This window comes from Anser cygnoides, chromosome 14 (genome assembly GCF_040182565.1).
Source record: "Anser cygnoides isolate HZ-2024a breed goose chromosome 14, Taihu_goose_T2T_genome, whole genome shotgun sequence".
Lineage (NCBI taxonomy): Eukaryota > Metazoa > Chordata > Aves > Anseriformes > Anatidae > Anser > Anser cygnoides.
This window is the reverse complement of record NC_089886.1, coordinates 1,909,634-1,931,593: the sequence shown is the minus strand read 5'-3', so window position 1 is coordinate 1,931,593 and position 21,960 is coordinate 1,909,634. Positions and strand designations below refer to the sequence as shown.

At 50.3% G+C, this 21,960-nt stretch overlaps 1 protein-coding gene across 1 annotated transcript; it reads left to right on the top strand.

Annotated features, from left to right (window-relative positions):
* The first annotated feature begins 106 nt into the window (after positions 1 to 106).
* SLC22A4 (solute carrier family 22 member 4) lies at positions 107 to 21,286 on the top strand. Its single transcript, XM_066977237.1, has 10 exons — positions 107 to 565; positions 5,966 to 6,069; positions 7,419 to 7,573; positions 10,413 to 10,584; positions 11,982 to 12,108; positions 13,607 to 13,707; positions 14,673 to 14,887; positions 15,579 to 15,761; positions 17,205 to 17,340; positions 18,624 to 21,286. Exons 1-10 carry the CDS (start codon positions 173 to 175, stop codon positions 18,697 to 18,699), a joined length of 1,662 nt encoding a protein of 553 aa, XP_066833338.1. The 5' UTR covers positions 107 to 172; the 3' UTR covers positions 18,700 to 21,286.
* The last annotated feature ends 674 nt before the right edge of the window (positions 21,287 to 21,960 follow it).

Sequence of the window (21,960 nt, the reverse complement as noted above, 5' to 3'; positions counted from 1 at the left end):
GGATGCTGCACGGGGAGCCCCGGGACCGGCAGCGCCCTCCCGGGGCCGGGGCCGCGGGTGCCCTCCGGGACGCGCCGCCTCTTCGGGGGCCGGGCCGGGCCGTGCCGAGCCGTGCCGGGGCGGAGCCGCGTCCCGGGGGCGCGCAGAGCCGCGGAGAGGCGAGGGGAGAGCCATGCGGGACTACGAGGAGGTGTCCGCCTTCCTGGGCGAGTGGGGCCGCTTCCAGCGCCTCGTCTTCTTCCTGCTCAGCGCCAGCATCGTCCCCAACGGCTTCAACGGGATGTCGGCCGTCTTCTTGGCCGGCACCCCCGCGCACCGGTGCGCCGTGCCCCGCGGCGCCAACCTGAGCGGCGAGTGGCTGAACGCCAGCATCCCGCTGGAGCTGCGCGGCGGCCGGGAGGAGCCGAGCCGCTGCCGCCGCTACCGCCTGGCCGCGCTCGCCAACTTCTCGGCGCTGGGGCTGCGGCCCGGCTCCGACGTGGAGCTGGGGGAGCTGGAGCAGGAGCCGTGCCTGGACGGCTGGGAGTACAGCCGAGACGTCTACCGCTCCACCATCGTCACCGAGGTGCGCCGCCGGGGGGGCCCGTCGGAGGCGGGTGGGGGCATCGCCAAGGGGCAGGGGGGCGAGGGGAAGGGTCCGGGAGGAGGGGAGGTGCTGCCGGGCTCGGGGGGACGGGGGGGGGGAGCCGTGCAGCCCGTCCGGGTTATCGCTGCCGAGCGTCCGGTGGAAACCCCAGCCTGGTTTGTTTGCAGAGGGCTTTCCCGTGGCGGGGAGGTGAGGGCTGAAAATAGACGGGTGGCAGCTGGCTGCGGCCCGCTCACCCTCCTGGCAGGTCCCCCCCCCGGTCGCTGGTTCCCAGCCCCGCTGCGGACGGGGACATGGACACCGGACGGGGACATGGACACCGGACGGGGACATGGACACTGGACGGGGACATGGACACCACCAGGCACCCCCGGCAGAGCCCTGCTGGGGCTGGGCAGCGCGGTGCCGGCTGCGGGTCCTCACCAGCCCCAGCGCCCTGTGCCAGTGCTGCCAGCCCCAGCGCCGCCTTTGGTGGCCGCCAGGTCCACGTTGGGTGACTTGGTGGAACTGGGTGCTGGGGGCTGCTGCTGCCGGCTCCTGCGTGAGCCTGGCCCTGAGGCTGTGGCCAAGCTGCCGGTTTTAAGTCCATACAACATCCACACAAGGCGTCGTGGGAGCATCAGCGGTGGCGGTCATGGAAGCGCTTGTTTGGGGTTTCGGTGCACCAGCAGGGACAGGCTGTCTGCACGTCTGGTGGCGAGCTGCGATAAAGGAGGAAAACGCGATACCCTAAAGCTGCGGAGCCGCTCTCGCTCTTCGGCGTTGTGTGACAGGGTTAAAGGAATAACGGGCTCAACCCACGCCCGCGGCGCTGGGGTTTGGCAGCGGGCAGGCCCCGTGGGCCGGGCAGCGTGCCCCAGGACAGGCGGCGTCACCCGGGGTCGCTCCAAGTGGCCTGGGAGGGGACAGGAGATCCCACACAGCTCAAGGTCACTGCAGCCATGAGAGGGCTCTCAGGGAAACCTCAGGCTTGGGGTTCCGCACAGCTTTGGGGAGCCGGGTGCTGCCCCGATCGGGCTCAGTGGTGGAAGGATTAACCCCGCTGGTGCACCCGATGGATCGCGCTCGGGGTGCGCGGCGTGGGCAGGGAGCAGGTGCCTGCCCCTCGTCTGCAGCCGCGGTGACTCAGCAGGGACATCGCCACCAGGAGCCATCCTGCTGGCCGGGCACGGCTGTGGGGCTGTGCCAGGGGGGCGTGGGGGCACGGGCAGGGGTGGGCAGACGTGGGTTCAGCTGCACTGAGGCGTGTGGGAGAGGAAGGTGAATGGGGAAAGGCTCGGAGAGGGCAGGACACGGGGCAGGGATGCCCCTCGCGTGCCCATCGACACGTGTAGCCCATGCGTGCATCTCCCCTGCCAGCAGCTGTGCTCAGTCCCCATCCCTCGGGAAGCTCCCCCGGTCCTGGCCGTGGGCGAACCGTGGCGACGTCCCAGCTGCAGGACACGTGCTGCGGGCAGACACGTGCAGCAGAAAGGGATGCTCAGGGCAGTGACCCCCAGCCAGCCTGTGCTGGCAGTGGGGTTTGCCACGGGACCTGGAGCGCACCCGAGGGGAAATAACACACTCGGATGGTGGAGACCAAGTGTCAGGTTCCCATCTGTAGGCCAGATGGAAGAGGATACTTGTTTTGTTTAAAATGGCACGAACGTTTGGGAAAGATACTGAATTCCGTTTTAAAACAAGGAAAGCGGGCAGTGATGAAACCATGAGAAGAAGCAGCTCGGTTAAACTTGTGATGATAATTTTTGTGCCCAACGTTTCTCTCTGCATAACAAAGACGAGCCTGGACATGCCATCAGGAAAGCTCGACGGAAAAAAACATCTTCAGCTGAGGAACTCAGCTGAGGGGCAAAACCTGATGGCTACGGGATTGGGCGCTGGAGGTTGCATCTGATTCATGCAGCTGCATCAAATCCTGTTACTGCTGCTTGAAAGGAGCAGGCTGGGAGGTGCCAGCCCGGTGCTGGTGTTATCTGGGGATGTGCTGAATTCCCTGGAACAAAGGGTCCCAAGCTCAGTCATATGGTAGGTCTTAAAGTGGAGATGATGTCAGCAAAGTGCATGTGTCCAAAACACAGGAGAAAAAGGACATAACGAGGTCAGGGGGCTGAGGGTGTCGGTCAGGTTGTCCCACATAAAAATGATGGTTTTTTTCTGACCAGGTGGCCGGTGTGGCCGCTGCACCAGGTCAGCGCTGCCGGCACTTGCAGGGAGGGCTCGAGCCAGCCGGGCGGGCTCTGACACAGAGCGGGGCTGCTCCTCCCTGGCCGTTCCCGCAGTTTCCGCCATCTGTGCTTTGAAATTAATTTAAGTGTTAACATACGTATTTTTGCTATGCTGTGGGTTTTCGCCTGGAACTTAACCTAATTCTGCTCTAATTCCAGAGAGCGGTGCTCAGATCTGGCTGTCACTAGAGGCTCAAGCGCAAGCAGCGGTTTTGCCCTCTGGAGCAGGGCACTTACACGCACATAACGCCCCGGCGCTGGGCCGTCAGCTCCCTGAGAGGTGCTCTGGGCTGTCCTGCAGCACCACGGCGCTGCACGGTGCGTGCCCCTGCTGCAGGAGCCCTGCGAGCGTCCACGGCGGTGCTGCAGGCTGCTCCCCGCTCACCTGCGGGCGCTGCTCAGCCCCCTGCGCCCAGCCTGGGGCTGAATTCCCGGGGGAGGCAGGGGGCTGGGGATCAGCAGGGGTGAGCAGCTTCCCTGTACGAAGCTGGGTGGGAGGTGCTGCGATGCGAAGGCATCTGAAGGATTTGTCTCTTCCCCTGCGGCTTTTTCCCAGCAGCGATGAGCAGACCGACCGACCGGTCGGTTCGCAAAACTCGTCGACCCGCAGCATCCCCGCTGGCCACGCCGGCAGAGTTCACCCTTCTGGAAGCCGGGAGCTTGGGAACAAGGGTCCCGGGGATGCGATGGCCAAAAAGCGATCCAGCAGCATTCTCGAGCAGCTCTAATTCCTAGTGGTAAAAGGAACTCGCGTGGACGCTTACACGAACTTTGTTCTGCAGCGTGCTTAGCCCGAGATGTTAGAGAATTACTTATTTGCTGGTTAATGAATAATTCCTCCAGCAGAGAGTTTGGACGTCGTGGCTGCAGGTGGTTCAGCTCCTGTGTGCTGGGCACAGGCTGGGATGGGCACCGTCCTTGAGGAGGAGCTGAAATAAGTTAAATGTCCCTTTTTTTTTTCCCAAGAAGCCAGTGCTGCTTGCAGGGACTGCCGTGGTGCCGGGGCTGCAGAGGCATGAGCGGCGGGGGCAGGAAGGGTCGTGTTCGATGGAGGATTTGGTGAACTTCACCTAAGTTCATATAAGGGGCACCTTTCTGCTCAGCAGCTCCAGCTATACCTGGGGTCAGACGGATTTCACTGTGTTTGTGTGTTTTCTGGTCAAATACAGCGAGTTCCTATAGAAAGAAAACCTTCCCCACCAGCCGGCCGCTGCACACCCTTACCACATCCTGCAAGTTTTAAGGGCTCGACCCGGTATTGTTATTTTTTTTCTCTCTGTAGTATGCCATGGGAAAAGGTAGGCAGCTGGGAAATGCAGGGAGCAATGCAGTTTCGTGGGCAAATTATTAGTTAGCTGGTTTTAGGCTGTAGCCAAAGTGCCTTTTAGAAGTCGTTTTGGAAATGCCGACCCCACGCCTCGAGCCTGGCAGAGCAGAAGCAGGCACAGGCTGCTGCCCTGAGCAGGGCGTGCAGCGGTGCTGTAATTAAATAACAGCAAATGTTAATCACAGGGGCTTTGTTTCCAGCCTGTGGGGCTGCGTGTGTGTCAGGAAGCCTCCCCATTTCCCAAAGCAGCTCTTCGGTGTCCAAGCAGAGCGTGCAGACGGGATGGGTCGGAGTCGGAGACCGCCGGGGACAACGGCCCGACCTCCCCTGCTGGTTGGAGTGAGCAGGGGTCGGATTTTCATATCCTGAGTGATGTTCTGTACGGGCTGCGAGGTCTGCCACCTCGTTATTCACCGGCTTCCCCAAGGCTGTGCTGAGCGTACAAAGCGGTACGAGTCTGGAGATGGCAATCTGGGAACCTGCTGCCTTGTTCCCTGTCCTCTCAGTTTTTCTAGGAACATCCAGGGCTTGATTCGCACCTTCACCTTTTTTCTTTTTTTTTTTTTTTTTAATCTCCATTTCATTTGAAAAGTGAAACAGATCCCTGTGTATATTTCCCAAGTCCAGCATCCCTGGAAGCATCCGAGCCCTGCTGGCCCACGCCCTCCCTCCTATCTTATCAAATACAATTAAGATAAACAGAGATAACCGCCCAGGCCTGGCCCACACCTACCCACCTATTCCTCCCAGCAGGGACGAGACAGTTTCCTTTTGAAATAAATCAGATTTAAGCATCTGAGGTGCATTTCAGCCCCAGGCCGCAGGACTCCTGTGTTGCAGAGGATGCGCTGTGCGTTTTCAGGAGCGGGCACGGGCTGTGGGTTTGAAATGCCAGTTGTTTGGTTTCACTTTGGCAGGACAGGGAGTGCTGTCAGACGGTGTCGGGATCCCTCTCCAAAGCCCGTGTCGCTCCTTTTGGCCCGGTGCTTCTGTGCTGGGGGCAGCCTCAGCCCGCGTTCCCCCCCTGGTGCTGCTCAGCGCCCCGCTCAGCCCCTCCGCCCCCCAGGCAGAGGCTGCGTCCCGGTAAAGGCGACGTCCCCGCTCCCTGATAGCAAGGCTAATTATTAAAATGATGCTGTACTTTGATCTGAGCCTGATTAGCCTACCTTCGTGGTACAATTATCTAAGCTGCGACCGACCTGTTTGAAGTGTGTCCAGCAGCACCCCCGGCGGGTGTGCCCTGACCGGGGGATCGCTCCCCGGGACGTGAGCAAGCCCTGGCAGATGCGTGCTCAGCTCTCCCTCGGGTGCACCGAGGCTCGTTGCGCTGATTTCATTTTTTTAAGTCTTGCGTGGGGCGACGGGAGGCGCCGGGTGGAAGTTTCCACGCTGGCTCCTGTCCCAAGCCTCCGGTCCCGGCCGCGAGGACGAGCAGCGAGCACGGAGCCGCCCATGAGGATGCCAGGGGGAGGAGGGATTTAAAAGAAGTAAATCTCTGTGGGATGGAGAAAAGAGATTTCGCTCTGTGCATGCTCTTGCGTACTTTCTCTCAAACCCATAAGCCAGAGGAATGCAGCGGGTTTTGCACCAGGGAGGCCAGGCGAGCTGTCCCCAGGAGCACCCCATGGGGACCCAGCTCAGGGTGCGGGGAGCCCGGTGGGTGCAGGATGGGCGCACGCCAGCAGCAGGGACCTCACAGCCCCAGCCACTGGGAGGGACGGGGAGAGGATGGGGGGGAACTGGGCTACAATACGGGGAAATCGGCGCCCTCCTGGGCAGTGCCAGGCTGCTTCGGGGCAGATCTGAGCGCGGGCCCTTCTCTTGCAGTGGAACCTGGTGTGCGAGGACGACTGGAAAGTGCCGCTGACGACGTCCCTGTTCTTCGTGGGCGTCCTCATCGGCTCCTTCATCTCGGGGCAGCTCTCGGACAGGTAACGCCACTGCCGCCGGCTTCGCTCGGGAGCAGAGCAGGGCAAAACCTCAGGAACAGCCGCGGCTGGCGAGCGTGCTTTAGGGAAGGATAAGGGACTTTGAAGTCCAGTTCTCTGGCTTTTGATCAAAATCAGGTAATTGGCTGAATTTCTGTAAAAATCCCAACCTTCACCCTCAGCACACGTGGAACTGCTGCCATTTGGACGTGTCAGGAAGCCAGCGACTGGTCTCTGCACGTCTGCAGCCTTGCAGTTTGGTGAGCTGGTCTTCGCTTCAGTCCCAAGCTCGTTCCTTTGTCCGCCCTTTCTGGTAGCTATAAATGTCTCGTTCATTGTCACACATTAACTGGGAGTCTGTCGTTGGAGCTGTAAGGCAAAAGTTGGCCTTTGAGTGGGAGCTCCAACGTGTCTTGTTGGATGAGATGGTTCGCTGGAAATGAAATTAAGAACCTGTAAATGAATAGCAACGATGGGATGCCATCTAACTATGTAGATGTAAAACGCCAAAAAAATACAACAGGCATTTAACAATTGTCTCAGCAGCAATCAAGTTTTGGCCTTACAGGTGTCCAGTGCCTAACACCCGTTCCTCCTGCGTGTCCCCATCCCTGCTGCAGCCCCCGTGGCCATCCCCGCCCTGTGCCGCTGCGGCTGGGGTGGGACATCTTGGGGGGGGGGGGGGTCAAAACTCAACGTGAGACTTAATCCCAAAGCCATGAGTATTAAATTCCACGTGATCCAAATTTAATCTCCTGCCCCTGGTGCAAAAGTCAGGCAGCGTTACTGTTTGAGAGGAGAGAAGATTATCGCTAAATCCCTCTGGTGCCCCCTGGCAACATCTGATAAGATGTGCATGCCCGAGCAGCTGGCGAGCCAGCGGGCCCTGCTAGCATTCGCTGCTTTTTGGAAAAGTTTTGTCAACAACCGTGTGTGTTCTGAGCCCAGGTGAGGTGAAACCAGCTGATAAAGTTAGATAACACATCCAAACTGCAGTGGCGTTATGCTCTGTAGATGCCAGCAGCCTAAGCGCCATCGTTTCCTAACCTTGGGCTGCATGGCTTGCAATCTCAGAGTTTTTCTCACCTATATACTACTGTCTGGGCTCCTTAGCTCCTGTCTAGTGACAACCTGAAGTTTCTGCTCTTGATTTCTTTTATTGATTTATTTCCTAGGTCTTGGAAATTTAATTTTTTTAGGTCTTATGGAAATAATACATAAAAGTCATAAAAAATTTAACTTCAGCTAAGCAGTGTCACCTGAATTTGGATATTTATGCTCCCTTGCACTCTTTTGCATAGCCCTGCTCCATGAATGAATTAAATAATCGTCTCCTTTGTCCTTGGCGCCAGGTTTGGCAGGAAGAGCATCCTCTTCTCCACGATGGCCGTGCAGACGGGCTTCAGCTTCCTGCAGATCTTCTCCGCCAGCTGGGAGATGTTCACAGTGCTCTTCCTCATAGTGGGGATGGGGCAGATCTCTAACTACGTGGTGGCCTTCATACTGGGTATGGATATGCCTTTATTAGATTAAATGCTTGCTTAACGTACTGTTGTTTTTTTTCCTCTGAACTTGCATTGGTTAATTAGAGATGGCACCAAATCCTCACTGGTAAAATTCCTAATTTAGGCCAGCATGTTTTGTGTTTTTTTTTTTTTTCTCTTGGCTACTGTAAGGAATCTCTTCAAATAGTTATAGCTTGTGCTTTCTACAGGTTTAGAGAAAAAGAGGAGTGCAGGAAACATCAACACAAACATTATTTCTGTGCTCTTTGGAGGAAAAGTTCGAGGGAGGCTGAGAGCTGTTATCAGCAGGAGCAGGGCTGAGCCAGCAGCACCGTTTTGGGTTCCTCCCTGGCCACCCCCTGTTTGCAGAGGGCTCTGGGCAGTTAGCCCTCGGGGCAAAGCAGTTTCCACGCACAGCGTGCGGCCTCCTGTGTGGGCTTTTAACCCAGTGGTGTCAGAATTTGTAGCTCCTGATGTCACCTCTTCGGGTGACATCGGGCACGAGCTCACCCCGCGTTTCCCCAGGGAGCGTGGGGCAGTGCTGGAGGCAGGGACGCGGGGCTGCGGTTTTGGGGTGCTGCACTTGGCAGAGCTGGGGGGGCCCAGAGCACCCTGGCAGCACCCGCTGCTGAGAGGTGGGGCAGCTGCTCCCAGCGCAGTGCTGAGCACGTTTGGGTGCAGCCTGCTGGCACCTGGTGTGCCGTGGTGCTCCTTCTGCAACCCGGTGCTCGGCGGAGCCGTTCCCAGCTCTCAGGAGGTGCCTCGGGTGCTCAGTGTTTCTTCCCACTCCCCCGGAAGCCTGCGGGCTCTTACTAAGGACAGGATTAAGCTAAAGCAATTTAGGAGTTATCTCCCTAATTGCGGTTAGTCATCAGCTGTCTGTCCTCAGTAGAGGCACTCCTGCAGCACGGCGCTTCCCACCCTAAAACGTGCAGCTGAGCGCCCTGCACGCCCCCGCTGCTCCTCCAGCCCAGCCAGGAGCTCCCAAAAATCAGCACACGACAAGGGTGCTGGGTGGGGGAATGCACCCACAGGAGGAAGAGTGGCTCCTATAGAAACCCCGTCCAGCGGGTGGGCTCCTGCTCCCAGGCTTGCTCCCTTTCCCTGTGCCCTGGAGGCGCTGCCCTTGTGCTGTCTGGCGTAGGTGGATGCTGTGACTCCAGCTCAGGGGGAGCAGTGGCACCAGCACGGGTAAATCCCTGCTGTGCTGCAGCGCTGGCACTCCCCAGCACCAGCTGGGTTTGGGGTTTTTGTTTTTGCCAGTGACCGGTTTCCCACGGGTTTCTCCTTTCGGTTCCCATCCCAGCTCTCGACATCCGAACGGCTGGAAGCCCGCTGTTAGCGTGTCTTACCTCCCCATGCACAGGCTCAGTCCCTGTTACACGTTCTGCGTTCAAACCAGCTTTTTCTGCCAGTTTTTCCTTAGTTGTAGGTCGTGGTTTTTTTCCATGTTCAAGTTCTGAGACTGTAAAACAACACACAGGTTTGTGAAGGCATGCTGCTGTCATCCCAGGATTGCTATTGCCAAGAGAATAAGGGAAGAGGAGAGACAGAAGAGAAATATAGCTGAAAGATATTATCTCGTATTGGCTTTGTAATGCCACAAATCCTACATCTTACCATACTGCTTAACAGGTATAAAACAATGCTTCAAGGAGCAGACGTCTCCCCAGATGCCCCCAAGCAAGAGCCATCAGTAGAGGATGACAGCACAGTTTATTTTTTAACACACCCTTCCTGTCCCTACGAGTCCTTGTTTTCGTCTTCTTGTGAATTTATTCAGTTACCCCAAGCTTCTGAAATGGAAACTCTTGTAGCTATTAAATAGGTTTTTGGTTTGGTTGGTTGGTTTTTAAGTCTTTGGTCTTTTTTTCCTATTGCTCTGCAATATTAAGGGTTTTAGCATGCTACATAGCTAAATCACGCCCCGCAGACTTCCCGAGACCCTCCTGTTAGCTCGGCGTAATTTGTTTGTTAATTGACTCAACTGTGGGAGCTGTGGCACTTCCAGTGCTCCAGACAGAGAGGAAATTTCTGTAGACCTGGGTCTGGGAACTCGATGAGAAGTGAGGAGGACCTCTGGATGTGCATGCGATGTGTTAAGCAGAGACTTAACAAAGCGTTACCCCTGTTAAGCAGGGTATTGCACTGGAGATGAAGTGCTTGTGAAGGCTCACAACGTCTCCAATTTTTCTCAGTGGATGTTAGGTTGGCGCTGGGCTGTGCATGGCGCAGCTGGTGCCGTACGCTGTCATTTGGCGATGCCTGGTTGCTGGGGCAGGAGCGTTGTCAGACATTGGTATCTTCCCTTTTTATCCTGCAACCCCCGCGTGCCGCTCTGGTGTCACAGCCGGTTCCAGAAAATACACCCAGCACCAGATCCCACCTCGCTGTGAACTGGTGCCCTGTCACCCCACTTCTGAGCGTTAAATCCCAAACTGGTGAAAGGGGGCAAAGCCTGTTTCTTATTCAAGCACATCAGGAAGGCTCCTGGCAGTCTGCTGGCCCCGGTCTGCCCCCACCTGTGCCGGACAGCGCGTTAATCACAGCAAGCAGAAGCTGCTCCTTGCCCTGGGAGCCCCCGACAGTCCCTGGCATTTTTATTTCCTGGGCAGGTCTGAACGCTGAAAATCTGGAGGAACTCCCCCCATACTAATAGCTCTGTAATGATCATCACCTTTTGGATCATTACTCCTTGGCAGTGTCAATTAAAGTGTTATATAAGATAAACTGCTCTTTTCTAACATTGTTTAGCTTTGTTTTGTAAATGCAGTAAAGTATTTAGTCGTGTTTGCAAAGAACGAGTTGTAATGCTAATCCAACCTCCCTTGTTTTAAACAGGCACAGAAATTCTTGGCAAATCAGTTCGTATTATATTCTCTACATTAGGAGTTTGCATATTTTTTGCAATTGGCTACATGTTGCTGCCACTGTTTGCTTACTTCATCAGAGACTGGCGGATGCTGCTGCTGGCGCTCACCGTCCCGGGGCTGTTCTGCATCCCGCTCTGGTGGTGAGTGCAATGCGCCCGATGCTCTCCCCTTTGTGCCCGATTATCTCTGGGGCCCAGTGGTTTGTTTTTTTTTTTTGCTTTGTGTTTCGTTTTTGTTTTGGCTGTGTTCGGCCCAGTTACCTGCCCGCTGATCCTCCCTGGTGCTCACCGTGTGCCTGGGGGCACTTTTCCCACCGGCTCTCCGGAGCAGCTTGGAAACTTTGTTCGTCCCCTAGCTCTGGACGCTGTTAACCACCTCGTAGCTGTGGTAGTGCTGGATGATTCCGTCTAACGTTTCTTCCCTGCTCTTTTCTTTAAGCCATGTTTAATGAGGATTCAGCTGCTGATGGGTACTATAATCTGAGCGGAAAGCCGGCAGGTAACTGCACTAAATGTCGTCCGGCAGAGGTGTGCGCTCCCGGGCGTTGCTTTGGCTGCCAAAGCAAGAGTGCCCACAGCCCTGCTGGCGTTGAAAGCCAAGAAGAGAGCTCACGCTGAAACCCAGCAGAGGTGGGGACCTTGTGAGGGCCCCCTAGGTCCCTCATAACCACTCAGCTCCTCTGAGCCGTCCCATGCTCTTGTCTCAGTGGCTGAGCCCATGTTTTTTTTCATCCCCACCACCATCTTCTCATCCACCTTCTGCTGTAGGTGCGCCCTCACTTGCCCGTGGGTGCTCTGCCCCAGAAGGCTGAAAAAACAGATTAGGAAAAGTTACCGCTGTTCTCAGCTTGACAGGCGCCCTGAAATTACTGCTGGCTAAAGGGAGTGAGGAAGCATTTGTTAAGGTCAAAGGATTTAGTTAAGGAAAGGTGAGATTTTTCTGTCCCGTGGTCGGCGTTAATTCACTCAGCACCTTTGGAATTGATTAAAAAATGTCATCAGCTCTGCATGGGGACAGTGCCTCTGTCCTTCGCCTAGGAGAGCCTGCATCAGATCTGTGGCAGAATTGTGAGGTTTGTATATAGATTCCTGTGACACAGAACCTTTAAATATACCCTCTGTGCATTTAAAGCATTTCCACTCTCTATGCAGTTTCCTAAGAATAATTTTGCTTAACAATGGTTAAGCTACCCCCATTTTTCTGTTTGTCCAGTTACATCAGTCTTTTCTGGTGGACATCAGTTATTCTTTAAAAAAGAAAAAAAATAAAAGAAGAAAAAAGGCAGCCCCCCAGGAGAAAGGCTCATGCATCTCCTTCAGCAGGAGGATAAGCACATCCCATGCACTTGAGCTCTTTCGCTGGTCCCAGTGGGACGCGTTCATGAATTACATTGCCTGCATGCTTCTGCGCTGACCATGTTCAACCACAAGTAATTTTGCGAGATGAGAGCGTAGTTCAAAAAAAACTGTACATGTGGTTTTAATAATGCCTTACTTCTGTGAAAACGTTGAGTCATTTATTCTGAAACTTATTGCAGGATCATTCCTGAATCCCCTCGGTGGCTGATGTCCCAGGGAAGATATAAAGAGGCAGAAGCCATTATCCGAAAGGCTGCAAAAATAAATGGCATTCCAGCCCCGGCTGTGATTTTCGACACCGCGGAGGTATGTTTCACGTGCCCTGTCACTTTACCTCGTCAGCAGCTTTCCCCTTTGGCCAGTTGACTTGTTGTGAAATGCCAGGGCAGGAATGGCTTCCAACAGCAGCTCTTAGGGGCTGGCGCTGGCCATTGGCGTGAGGTAAGTGTTGGGTTAGCAAACTCAAGATGAGAAGCCAGAGGGCTTACTTATTTGTTTGCGTTTTACAGTAAAGCTCTGTTCCGCAGCAGTGGTTGGTTGTGGTTTTCAAGGCAAGGGTGACCCAGCTGGCTTCACCCTTCGGGCACGGAGGAGACCCGAGGAGGACGCGTTCGGCCCCGTCCCAGCGCGGTGTCAGCGGTTTGCACTTTAACAGGGGCTCTTCACGGGGGCACCGAGTCCAGGTCCACGTGTGCCGGAGCCCCACGGGATGCTCCAGTCGCACAAAGCACCAAATGCTACGAGTGCCCTTGAAACGTGTGACTAGAGAGAAGGCACCGGATCACGTGAAATTCTTCTGCAGGCAGATTTTTTTCTTGCATTTCATGTTTATTGGTTAAGAGGAGGAAGCCTAGCACCAAGCAGGCTCACGGCCGCAGCAGCACGGCTGGGTTTCGTGCTCGCCTCCCCCTCTGGCAGCTCGTCCTCCCCCAGAGCTCCTGCTGAAGAGGCACGGGCATGGCTCCTGCGCAGAGAAATCCGCAACGCCTCCAGCCTTGCGCCGAGGATGACCGTGGGTCTGTGTGTCAGATCCCACCTTTCTGCACCTTATCAGCACCTGCGTTTTGTGTCTGCTGATACGGAAGAGAGCAAAGCACCGCGCACCCCCTTGGTGATATCTGCAGGAGAGAAATGCTACACCGTTGCTGGCGCTATTGATTTATCGAACATCCTGCTCAAACTTTGGCTGGGCTGAAGATTTCTTTTCCAAGCATAGGTTACGCTGTAAATTCTAGCACACGTTCCAGCTATGGGAACTCTGGAAGCACTTTCCTTCACAGCCAGAGCTCAGTTGTCCTTCATTTTGGACCTGGCTCTTTGAGGCCCCGGCGGGTGGGTCTGCTGTCGATCACTCACGTGTTTTTGAGACCAAGCAGCAGGCAGCAAAAGTGGGCGATAACTTGCATTTATCTCACACCGTTTGCGAAGGTTGAATGGAAGAGAGCTGAGTGCAGTGCACGGAAAAATGCCTTCAGTCACGAGGTTACTCCTGGAAGGACTGCGTTAGATCCTTAAGGAGGTGTTCGAGCATCTTTCTTGCCAGTAATACTCCTTGTTAAGTAGTCAGCATGGTGCAGAGGTCCCAGTGCTACCCGTTTAACACAGCCTGGAAGGTGCCGTGGAGTACAGCTGGGTGCAGAGACGAGCTCTACCTAAGGACCGCACCCCGCTGCGGAGCTTGGGCTGCCTGGTGGGGCCCTGGGATAGCCGTAACCTCGTAACTGCCCAGACGTGTGGGTGTGCAAAGGTTGTTGTGCTCTGAGGTGTGGGAATTTTTTTGGTTTTGTCTTCCTTTTTCCTTCAGATGCAGGATTCGAAGCCTCAGCAGCAGCAGAAGGCTATCCTTCTGGACCTATTTCGAACCCGAAACATTGCAACTATTACTATTATGTCATTACTTTTGTGGTAAGGAAATGTGTATTCCTAAAGTACCCAGGCAATAGAACGATTTCTGATTTGAGGGCACGTGGCACAGGTTTAGATAAGTTTCAGCCTCGGAGCCTACCCACACGTGGTCCTTGGCTGGTTCGTGCCCCTCAGCGGCCCTTGCACCCGCACTGCATTAATGTGTACGAGTGTGGGGATGGTAGCCTCAACTCAGATGGGAAATAATTAAGAAAATATATATAGCAACTTGTGTTGGTTTTTTTTTTGTTGTTGGCTTTTTAAGAAGCTCCCATCTCTATAATCTCTATTTGAAGGGAAATGTCTCGAAGCAGAGACAGAACCAGACCCATGGCCAGCGTTTTCGTTGCGTTTCTGTGCAGTGCCTGTCTCACTGGGATCCTGGTCCCTGCCTGGGCAACCACAAGGAATGACGACCAAATAGTGCCGTGTAGACAAACTGCGGCCCTTTTCTGTACATATTTCCCCCAGCAGAAAGGAACTGGCTAGCACGCTTGGCGTGCCGTAGTAAGGCACTCTTGAGATTTGAATCCTGAAGGTCCAGCTCTGTTGAGAAGAGTCCAGTAAGACGTAACCAAACTGCCGAGGGTGGGAGAGCCTGTCCCTGGAGTTTGCTGCGAGTAGGACCGTAGCTGGCGTGGGAAGCTTTCCAGACTTGTTTCAAGGTGCCGTTAATGAGCCCGTTGCAGTGAAAAAGCCTTTGTGACTGACTTCCACAAAGCCTAGTGCTTGGTTCAGTATATGGAGGAAGGGCAGAGATCAGAGGGCTCTGCACGCTGCTGTGGATATGAGCGCTGCAAGGGATGCCAGAATTAGAAAGTTGGGGTTGCCACTGAGGTTTTTAAGCCACGATGTCGGTGGCAATGTTTTGCAGCATCCCAGTTTTGTAACAACCTCTGAGGCAGCACCGGAGGTGTTCAGAGAATGGTGTTTCTGGAATAATTTGTTCTTATTGCTTTTCTCAGGTTTTTCACATCAGTTGGTTACTTTGGCCTCTCCCTTAACACTCCAAACCTGCATGGCAATGTCTACATCAACTGCTTCCTCCTGGCGGTTGTTGAAGTCCCATCCTACGTGATCGCCTGGCTTCTCCTCCGCTTCCTGCCTCGGCGCTACTCAATAGCTGGCACCTTGTTTTTAGGGGGTGGCGTCGTCCTCTTCATCCAGCTTGTTCCTACAGGTACAAGATCTGATACGTCACTTAATTAAATACAGTGTTATGGTATTTGATGCTACTGTCTAACGGGTCTGTGGAATTCCTGGAAGCTGTGATCAAATTTGGAATCTGAGGTCAAATTTATGCTGATCACTCGTGGCTGTGATTTAGTTTTATTTTTTTATATATATACGCATATGCTGAGTCACACATGGCTCTCGCTTATTGTGTCAGATTACTGAGCTTTTTATAGTCCAGGGGAACCAGCTTGTAAAGTGAGAGCCAAAAGTGCACGGTGATTTATCTGGTTATGTGTAAAGGCCAAAAACACCCTGCAAGCCTCCCAGAACTCACTGTGTGCAAATCTTCATAGAATTTTGCAAAACCAGGGTGGATTTAAGCTTGTGCTTCCTTACTGTATAATCCAGAATTTTGTTCCATTTCAAGAACATCCTTTCACTGATTGAAATATAAAACCTGAAAAGTGAAAAACCTGCTTGTGCCTTCTACAGTGTGCTCAGCAGGAAGTCCACAGCCAAGCGATCTGGGGATGGGGCTAATATGCTGTAGAATTCAAAACAAACGCAAGAAAAACAACACAACTTTAAATGAAAAAAAAAAAAAACACCGATAGAGGCTTTGAAAGGTAAAAGAAATACAAGTAATAAGCAAAGGGTCTCGTTTATTTATCTTGATTTAATTTTTTCTCCTCCAGATTACAGTGCCCTGTCTGTTGGCCTGGTGATGCTCGGAAAATTTGGCATCACATCTGCGTTTTCAATGCTTTATGTCTACAATGTGGAGCTCTACCCGACATTGGTCAGAAACATGGCAGTCGGAGCTACATCCACGGCTTCCAGGCTGGGCAGCATCATTGCTCCTTACTTCGTTTACCTGGGTGAGACATCTTGCATTTCTTGCCTTGAGCTACGTAACTGCCCAGAAGAGTTATTATCTGAGCTTCTGAGGCGCAGGTTCAGCTGCTAGCCCCTTCATTTGCTGTCTTTGAAGTCCCTTCTCTCCCTTTGGGTTTCACGTTGTACACTATAGAAGTGAAGCAGAGCTCTTTGAGTTTCACAAAAGAAAAAGACATTGTTCATGTCTTGTAAGCAGGTCTGTAAGCAGAAGTATTAATTACCTCTAGGCTTTTTTTTTTTGGTTTTGGACACTCATTACCATCTGAGTGCTGCACAAATATGCAATGACTGTGATGCTCCTTAGGGTCTTCAGTCTCTGTTGCAGCTTAGGTAGCAGTAATGGATAGGTGTAGACAGGATGAAGTTTTTATTGTTTCTGTTTTCTCTCAGGTTTCCATAGGCTCAGTCTTTAAAAAATCTTGTTCCAGTCATCAGAACAGTTTCTGAAACTTTAGGCGGTTTTAGAATAAACTTGGGAGTTGCTGATATCTGCTATGGCTAACTTCGGGCTTGCAGTTCATCCAGTTTATGACCACAGAAGGAGATGAAATGACAAACTCTGGCTATATGTGTGAAATACCCAGGGGTCTTCATTTTACTCCTAATTTACTCCACACGTTATAAAGCATGCTGCTGTATCCCAACTAAAAAATAAAGCTGTCAAGTTCAGTTTGGTACTTTCTCTACCTGAAATACTTTAATTCCTAGCTAATCCCTTCACTGAGAGACCTTTTAATTTTTGTGCTATTGTGATTTGAAAGTCCCACATCCTGCCTGAGCACTTGTGCACTGGCTGCAGGCTGCTGGTAGGGGCCGCTGCTTTCTCGTCCAGAACCAGAAACTGAGCAGACCAAGGGCAGAGCCTCTTGTGTCGCTGCAGGCTGATGCCTTCTCCACTTCCAAAAAGGAGGGTACTTAAGGATCACGCACACATTTAATGGTTCAGCTGCCATTAGTCAGTTCCCTCCCTTTGCAGGGAACCAGCAGGATGCTCAGTCCCGGACAGCTAATGAGTGCTTGGTTGCTTCTGAGCACTTTCGTCTCTCACATTGAATTATTTCACTGAGGATTTGGTTCCAGATGGCAACCCAGTACTGAAGACTTGCTTCTTTCAGCAGTGATCCCCGCAGAGCTGTTACCTTGCAAAGATGTTGGCTATCCCAGTTGAAAATGTACAAAAAGCTATCGGCTGCCAGAAAAACGTGGGTGTAGCATGGGACAGTGATAGGTGGTGATCGTCCTAGAGCATACATTATAGTTCTAATCGAAAAGTCTCCGTCTTTGCTGGCAGATACTAGATGTAACCCAGTTTGGATTCACCTTTGATATTTTATAAAGGTTTCAGCTAATTGTTCCAAATTAATTCTGCATTGCAGCGATGTCTGGAATATAAACTAATGTTGTTACGTCCTGTGTTCTGCCAGGTGCCTACGACAGAGTCCTACCGTATATCCTCATGGGAAGCCTGACTGTGCTGATAGGGATCCTTACCCTGTTCCTCCCAGAGAGCTATGGAAATTCTCTGCCTGAGAGCTTTGAACAAATGCTGAAGGTGAAATGGTAAGTCAGCTTTCATTTATCCCATACTTCACAGGAATTGAGGACTTCTTTGTACCTAGTCCCTTTTCACAATGAGCAAACATTTCATCAGATCCATTGCAAAACATCAAAGCTTTCAAAGCGCCCTTTAGATTTGTTGTTAATTTTACGGACTTTGACATCGTACAGTTTCCCCAGAATCTCTGAACCTGAGGGTTGATGTGCTTGAAAGCGGACACGTGCAAACCAAGGCTGACCTTCACATCGCTTTGGGGCTGTTGCTTCATGCCTCCCAATGCTTTCCATCCTTTTACATCAAGCGTTTTTTGTTGTATTGTTTTTCCCTTTCAGGAGTAAGTAACTTAGCAACATGGATATAAGGCCCTCTCCTTAACTCTGCATTTAAATTAGCCATTTAGTAGGACAATTTAAGTTACAAAACACTTTTCTCTTTCAGTATAAATTTGTTAGGTGTTACTCTAAATTAAGCACAGGCTTTTGATATTCTAGCCTCTTTTCCTTGGGAGGTTAGAGACACCAGGACAGCTCTTTCTCCTGGTTGTTTGTTTGGCTGGTATAGCTGTAAACAGCAACAGTCCTCCTGCCCCACCAGATTCTATTTAGGGTGCTCTGAGCAAATATGCCCCCTGAAATCTGTGTCGTACATTATAGTGCAAGTGCAGTGGAGAGAGATGGTGTTTTCTAGCTGCTCTTGTGGGCTGGAAAACTCACGTAGAGAGAAACTGAATTAGCTGAAATGCAAATGTATAAATACTGTCTGCCTTAGTGAGAATGTGTATTGTGAATGGAATTTGCCCTTAACCAAAAAAAAGAAAAACAAAATAACAAATAACTTGGAATTGCCTGTATCTAACCCGGGGTCAGTAACGGAGCTGTCATTATGCTTTCAGAATAAGAAGAATTCTCAGGTCAGGTTCTTTGATACGGGCACGCTGCTATTTATGACAATTAGGGACTTCTCATATATCTGACCCATAGCTTTTTAGCTCTGCAGTTGATGAATTGTAGCTGGAAATCCTGGAGTCCAACCACATTCCCTTTGGAGACGTCCTGCATAAACAGAATGAAGTAACTGAATTACAGTCACTGAATTAAATTCAAGTTCTAAATGTTGTCTGCTGCATTGCTTCTTCCATGCAGAAGGGCATACTTCAGAGAGGAAACATTGTTTTTTTCCAATGTTTATATAAGTACCATAACCTGGTTATTTTAGCAGTGCTGATTAGGAGGGGTAAGTGTCTGTAAAATATTCTCTAGCTTCTCAGTCTCGTACTTGCTTTCAGTTTCAGAAATGGGCAACAAGCCACTGGAGCTAGGAATTCCAAGAAGAGTCCTAAAATTCTGGTAACACCGATGTGAAGACGGATGCATGCTGTCAGTGGGGCTGAAAGAAGAACAGGATCCTCAAAATGCATTTCCTGCCAGAGGGAAACAAAACCCGACAGTCAGTGCTGCCACACCATAGTTATTATCCCCTGTGCTGCTGTAGCTAAATACCTAGTTTACTGATCAGACGCTGTCTGCTCACGTAGGGCTCTTAGTTTGTGATTGTGTCCTGATTCCTGGCAGGAATACAGCTGTGACTCTACTCGGTCATGTACTCAATGAAAGCTGCTAAAAGAAAAAAGAAGGTAGCAAATGTAATGCTGGTGGTTTTTCTTGCTGTGTGCATTGACTGGATGAAGGGGAGCTGGGTGTCTGTCACCGAACATCTCAGCACATGTATCTAAAGGAAAGATCCCAGCCTCATTTGAAACCTGTAACCAAAGCCTGATAGTCTAGGGGGAATCTGAGTTTAGCTGTAGCAAAGCACACGTAGACATCACTGAAATAACATTTTTGTTTAAAAACCATAATATAAATAACATTATTGTTTAACAAACAGTAACATTTTTTAAATGAGACAGAGTAGCTTTTGATGTGTGTTTCCCAGGACCCGGAATCCACTTTTGATCCACTCGTCCCTGTAAAAGCTGATGTTTTTTCATAAAGCCTAAGCCTGCTGAAATCACTGGGCTTCATGAATGTTCCGTGTAAGGACTCTAGCTTGCTGACCCACTTCTGATGGGCTGTGCCCACTTTCCAATGAAACAAAGACTTTAGCAAGTAAGTGATCCTATTCAAATATGCACTGCGGTTTTAGCTTTGGGAGTTTTCATGGTATGTTGACACAAGCAGCTTTCTGAATCTTTTTGTCTTTTTTTCAAAGCATTTCATTTCTCTTTTGAATATGCACTACACTGTGCTTTACCTTCAGAGAACGCTCATCTCAGTTTTTAAAGCCTCTGCAAAAACCTTTGTACCATTTACAAATTTAAAGGGGATTTGATGCTTGCAAAAATCCGACGTTCTGCACAGGAGTTGTTTACCTGCAGCTATTGAGAACTCAAAAGAGCCGATTTGGGACCACAGATTTTTTTTCAAAACTAAGAATGCCAACAAAGCCAGTATCTTATTTTTCAAATCCTACATGTTATATGTGCATTTTTTTTTAAAGTTCAGCAAAGCTAGGTGAGATGAAAAGTCACACGTAGTAGAGCTTAGATTTGTGCTACTACTGTTTCATGAACACTACATAGTTTGAAAAAAATCTTATTTATTGGTTGTGCATGGACTTGTTGGCCACATAAAGTCTATCAGCCTAGCCAGACTACCTAGAACAGGTAGACTGATTTTTATCATTTATAAATAACTATCAGCCATGATTCACATTCTGTAAGGGCCAAGAAAAGTACCATCTCATCTCTTATTGTGAAAATTCATGGCAATTTGTCTTGTGCTGGCATTTGGCGCAGAAGTGAGGACCTCCCTGTAAGTTCAAGCACATATATAAAGCTTTATAACATTTAAATGCAAGGAACTTGTGCAATCATTTCAGGCTGCTCTTTGGGATGTGGAAATTCTACTTCCTTTAATACTAATTTTCTGTAGTCGTGCTTTTGCCACAAATGTAACGTGGCGTAAGGCTGATGACCTCAGATGTTCTCATCCCTTCTCAAACTGGAATTTCTCTAATGACAACAGTATTTAATCTTGTCTTTACTTATTACAAAGTTAATCTCTAGAATAGCTGTTTAGACATAACTAGATTTTTGAACAAAACCTTTATATCAGCGTATGACAGCTTTGAGGACTTACTTAAATATAGGTGGCTGTATTTTTATGAAGATTTTTATATTAAGTTCATACTTATTTTATGTGATTGTAGGCTTAGGTATTTCTAAAGGTAAATATTTTTATATTCTTAAACTTTGTAGTATCTTAAAACCTAATTTTCATTTTTTAAATAAGAAAAAGGATTGTGATTTTTTAAAATACCTTGTTTTAATCAGTTTTATTTTTCCTGCTTATGCCATTCATCCAAAGCTAGTGTCACAGTTTAATATTGGCAGATTTAAAAAAAAAAAAAATCCTATGTGAGTGGAATGCACCTCTACAAGAATGTGTTGTTGTTATAAGGACTTACTGTGTCGGATCACAGTCAAAAGGAGAAAAGGAGATTGCTTCAGCTGATGTAGTTACTAAATTTTTAATTGTACAGCTCAAGAAAACAGCATCGGTTTAATAGCTGTTGGTAGGAAATAAACGTGTTGCTGGTGAGCAATTTAAGACTTTCACTGCAATCTTTTCTGCGAGTTTTCTGTGTCAGACACGCAGTGGGGCTCACGATGGGACCTGCATGCTCACGTGCAGTTGGGAGATGTATGTACGGCTCTGACCCGGAGACGGGAGGGAAGCACAATCGGATCTCTCCCATTGATTGCACTATGCTCAGCTCTCTCCTCTGTCACATTTACCTGGTTCTGTCTGTGTAATCTCTTATCTTCAGTAAGATCTGACGCAGGCTTATTGGATCTCTTAAAACATGTATACAAATGTCGTAGTTGTTGCTTGGTAACTGCTGTCTTTATTGTAATAAAAATGTGCACTGGCATTGTGTAGCCTACTTTCTCTGTGGTTTGTCATTGAGGAATAATGTCTCCTAAATGTAACACTTCGTGCAAAGCTGTTTAAAGAAGTAATTTAAAATGTATTTAGCATGAATAAGGTATGAAAATAAAGCCCTAAAATAAGCTCTTCCCCAGAAGATGACTGTTAGTACAGTTTCTCTGGCTTTGAGAAGGCTCAATCCTGGCTTCCTGCAAAGCCACAGAAGCAGAATGCTTTCAGGCTGTGTTGACAGGTCAGTACAGCAATCCACTATAGACGTTTGTAGGGTCAAGTACAAACCCCTTAATTAAATCCTCAAAGATGATTTTGAGGTTTAGCTTCTATTTAGCCCCTTTCATTTGCCACATTTTCCCACACTTGAGATTTTTCATGACTGTGATTCCAAAATGGAAAGAAAGCTCTTTTTCAATACACACACTCAAGAATGCTGTATGTGGTATACATTTGGCTTTTATCAATTGGAGGTGTCAACCTCCAACTGAGAAAATGTCAACCAAAAAAAAATGCCAGTTAGAAGTGTGAATCGTGTGGCTTCCTAACAGAACTCCATAGCAGACAGAATCTTCCTGTCATCCTGACAATGCCAATAGGTAATGAGCTATGATTTTTTGGCCATTACTTATCAACTTTCTTTCTTTGATTGTACGAAGAACAAAACAATCAGTGAAG

Bases quoted from the DNA above. Each gene is read 5' to 3' on its own strand.
- SLC22A4 (XM_066977237.1), top strand. From the start codon at position 173: ATGCGGGACTACGAGGAGGTGTCCGCCTTCCTGGGCGAGTGGGGCCGC. The intron at 566-5,965 runs GTGCGCCGCCGG...CTTCTCTTGCAG, and splicing joins GCTCCACCATCGTCACCGAG to TGGAACCTGGTGTGCGAGGA. The intron at 10,585-11,981 runs GTGAGTGCAATG...AACTTATTGCAG, and splicing joins TTCTGCATCCCGCTCTGGTG to GATCATTCCTGAATCCCCTC.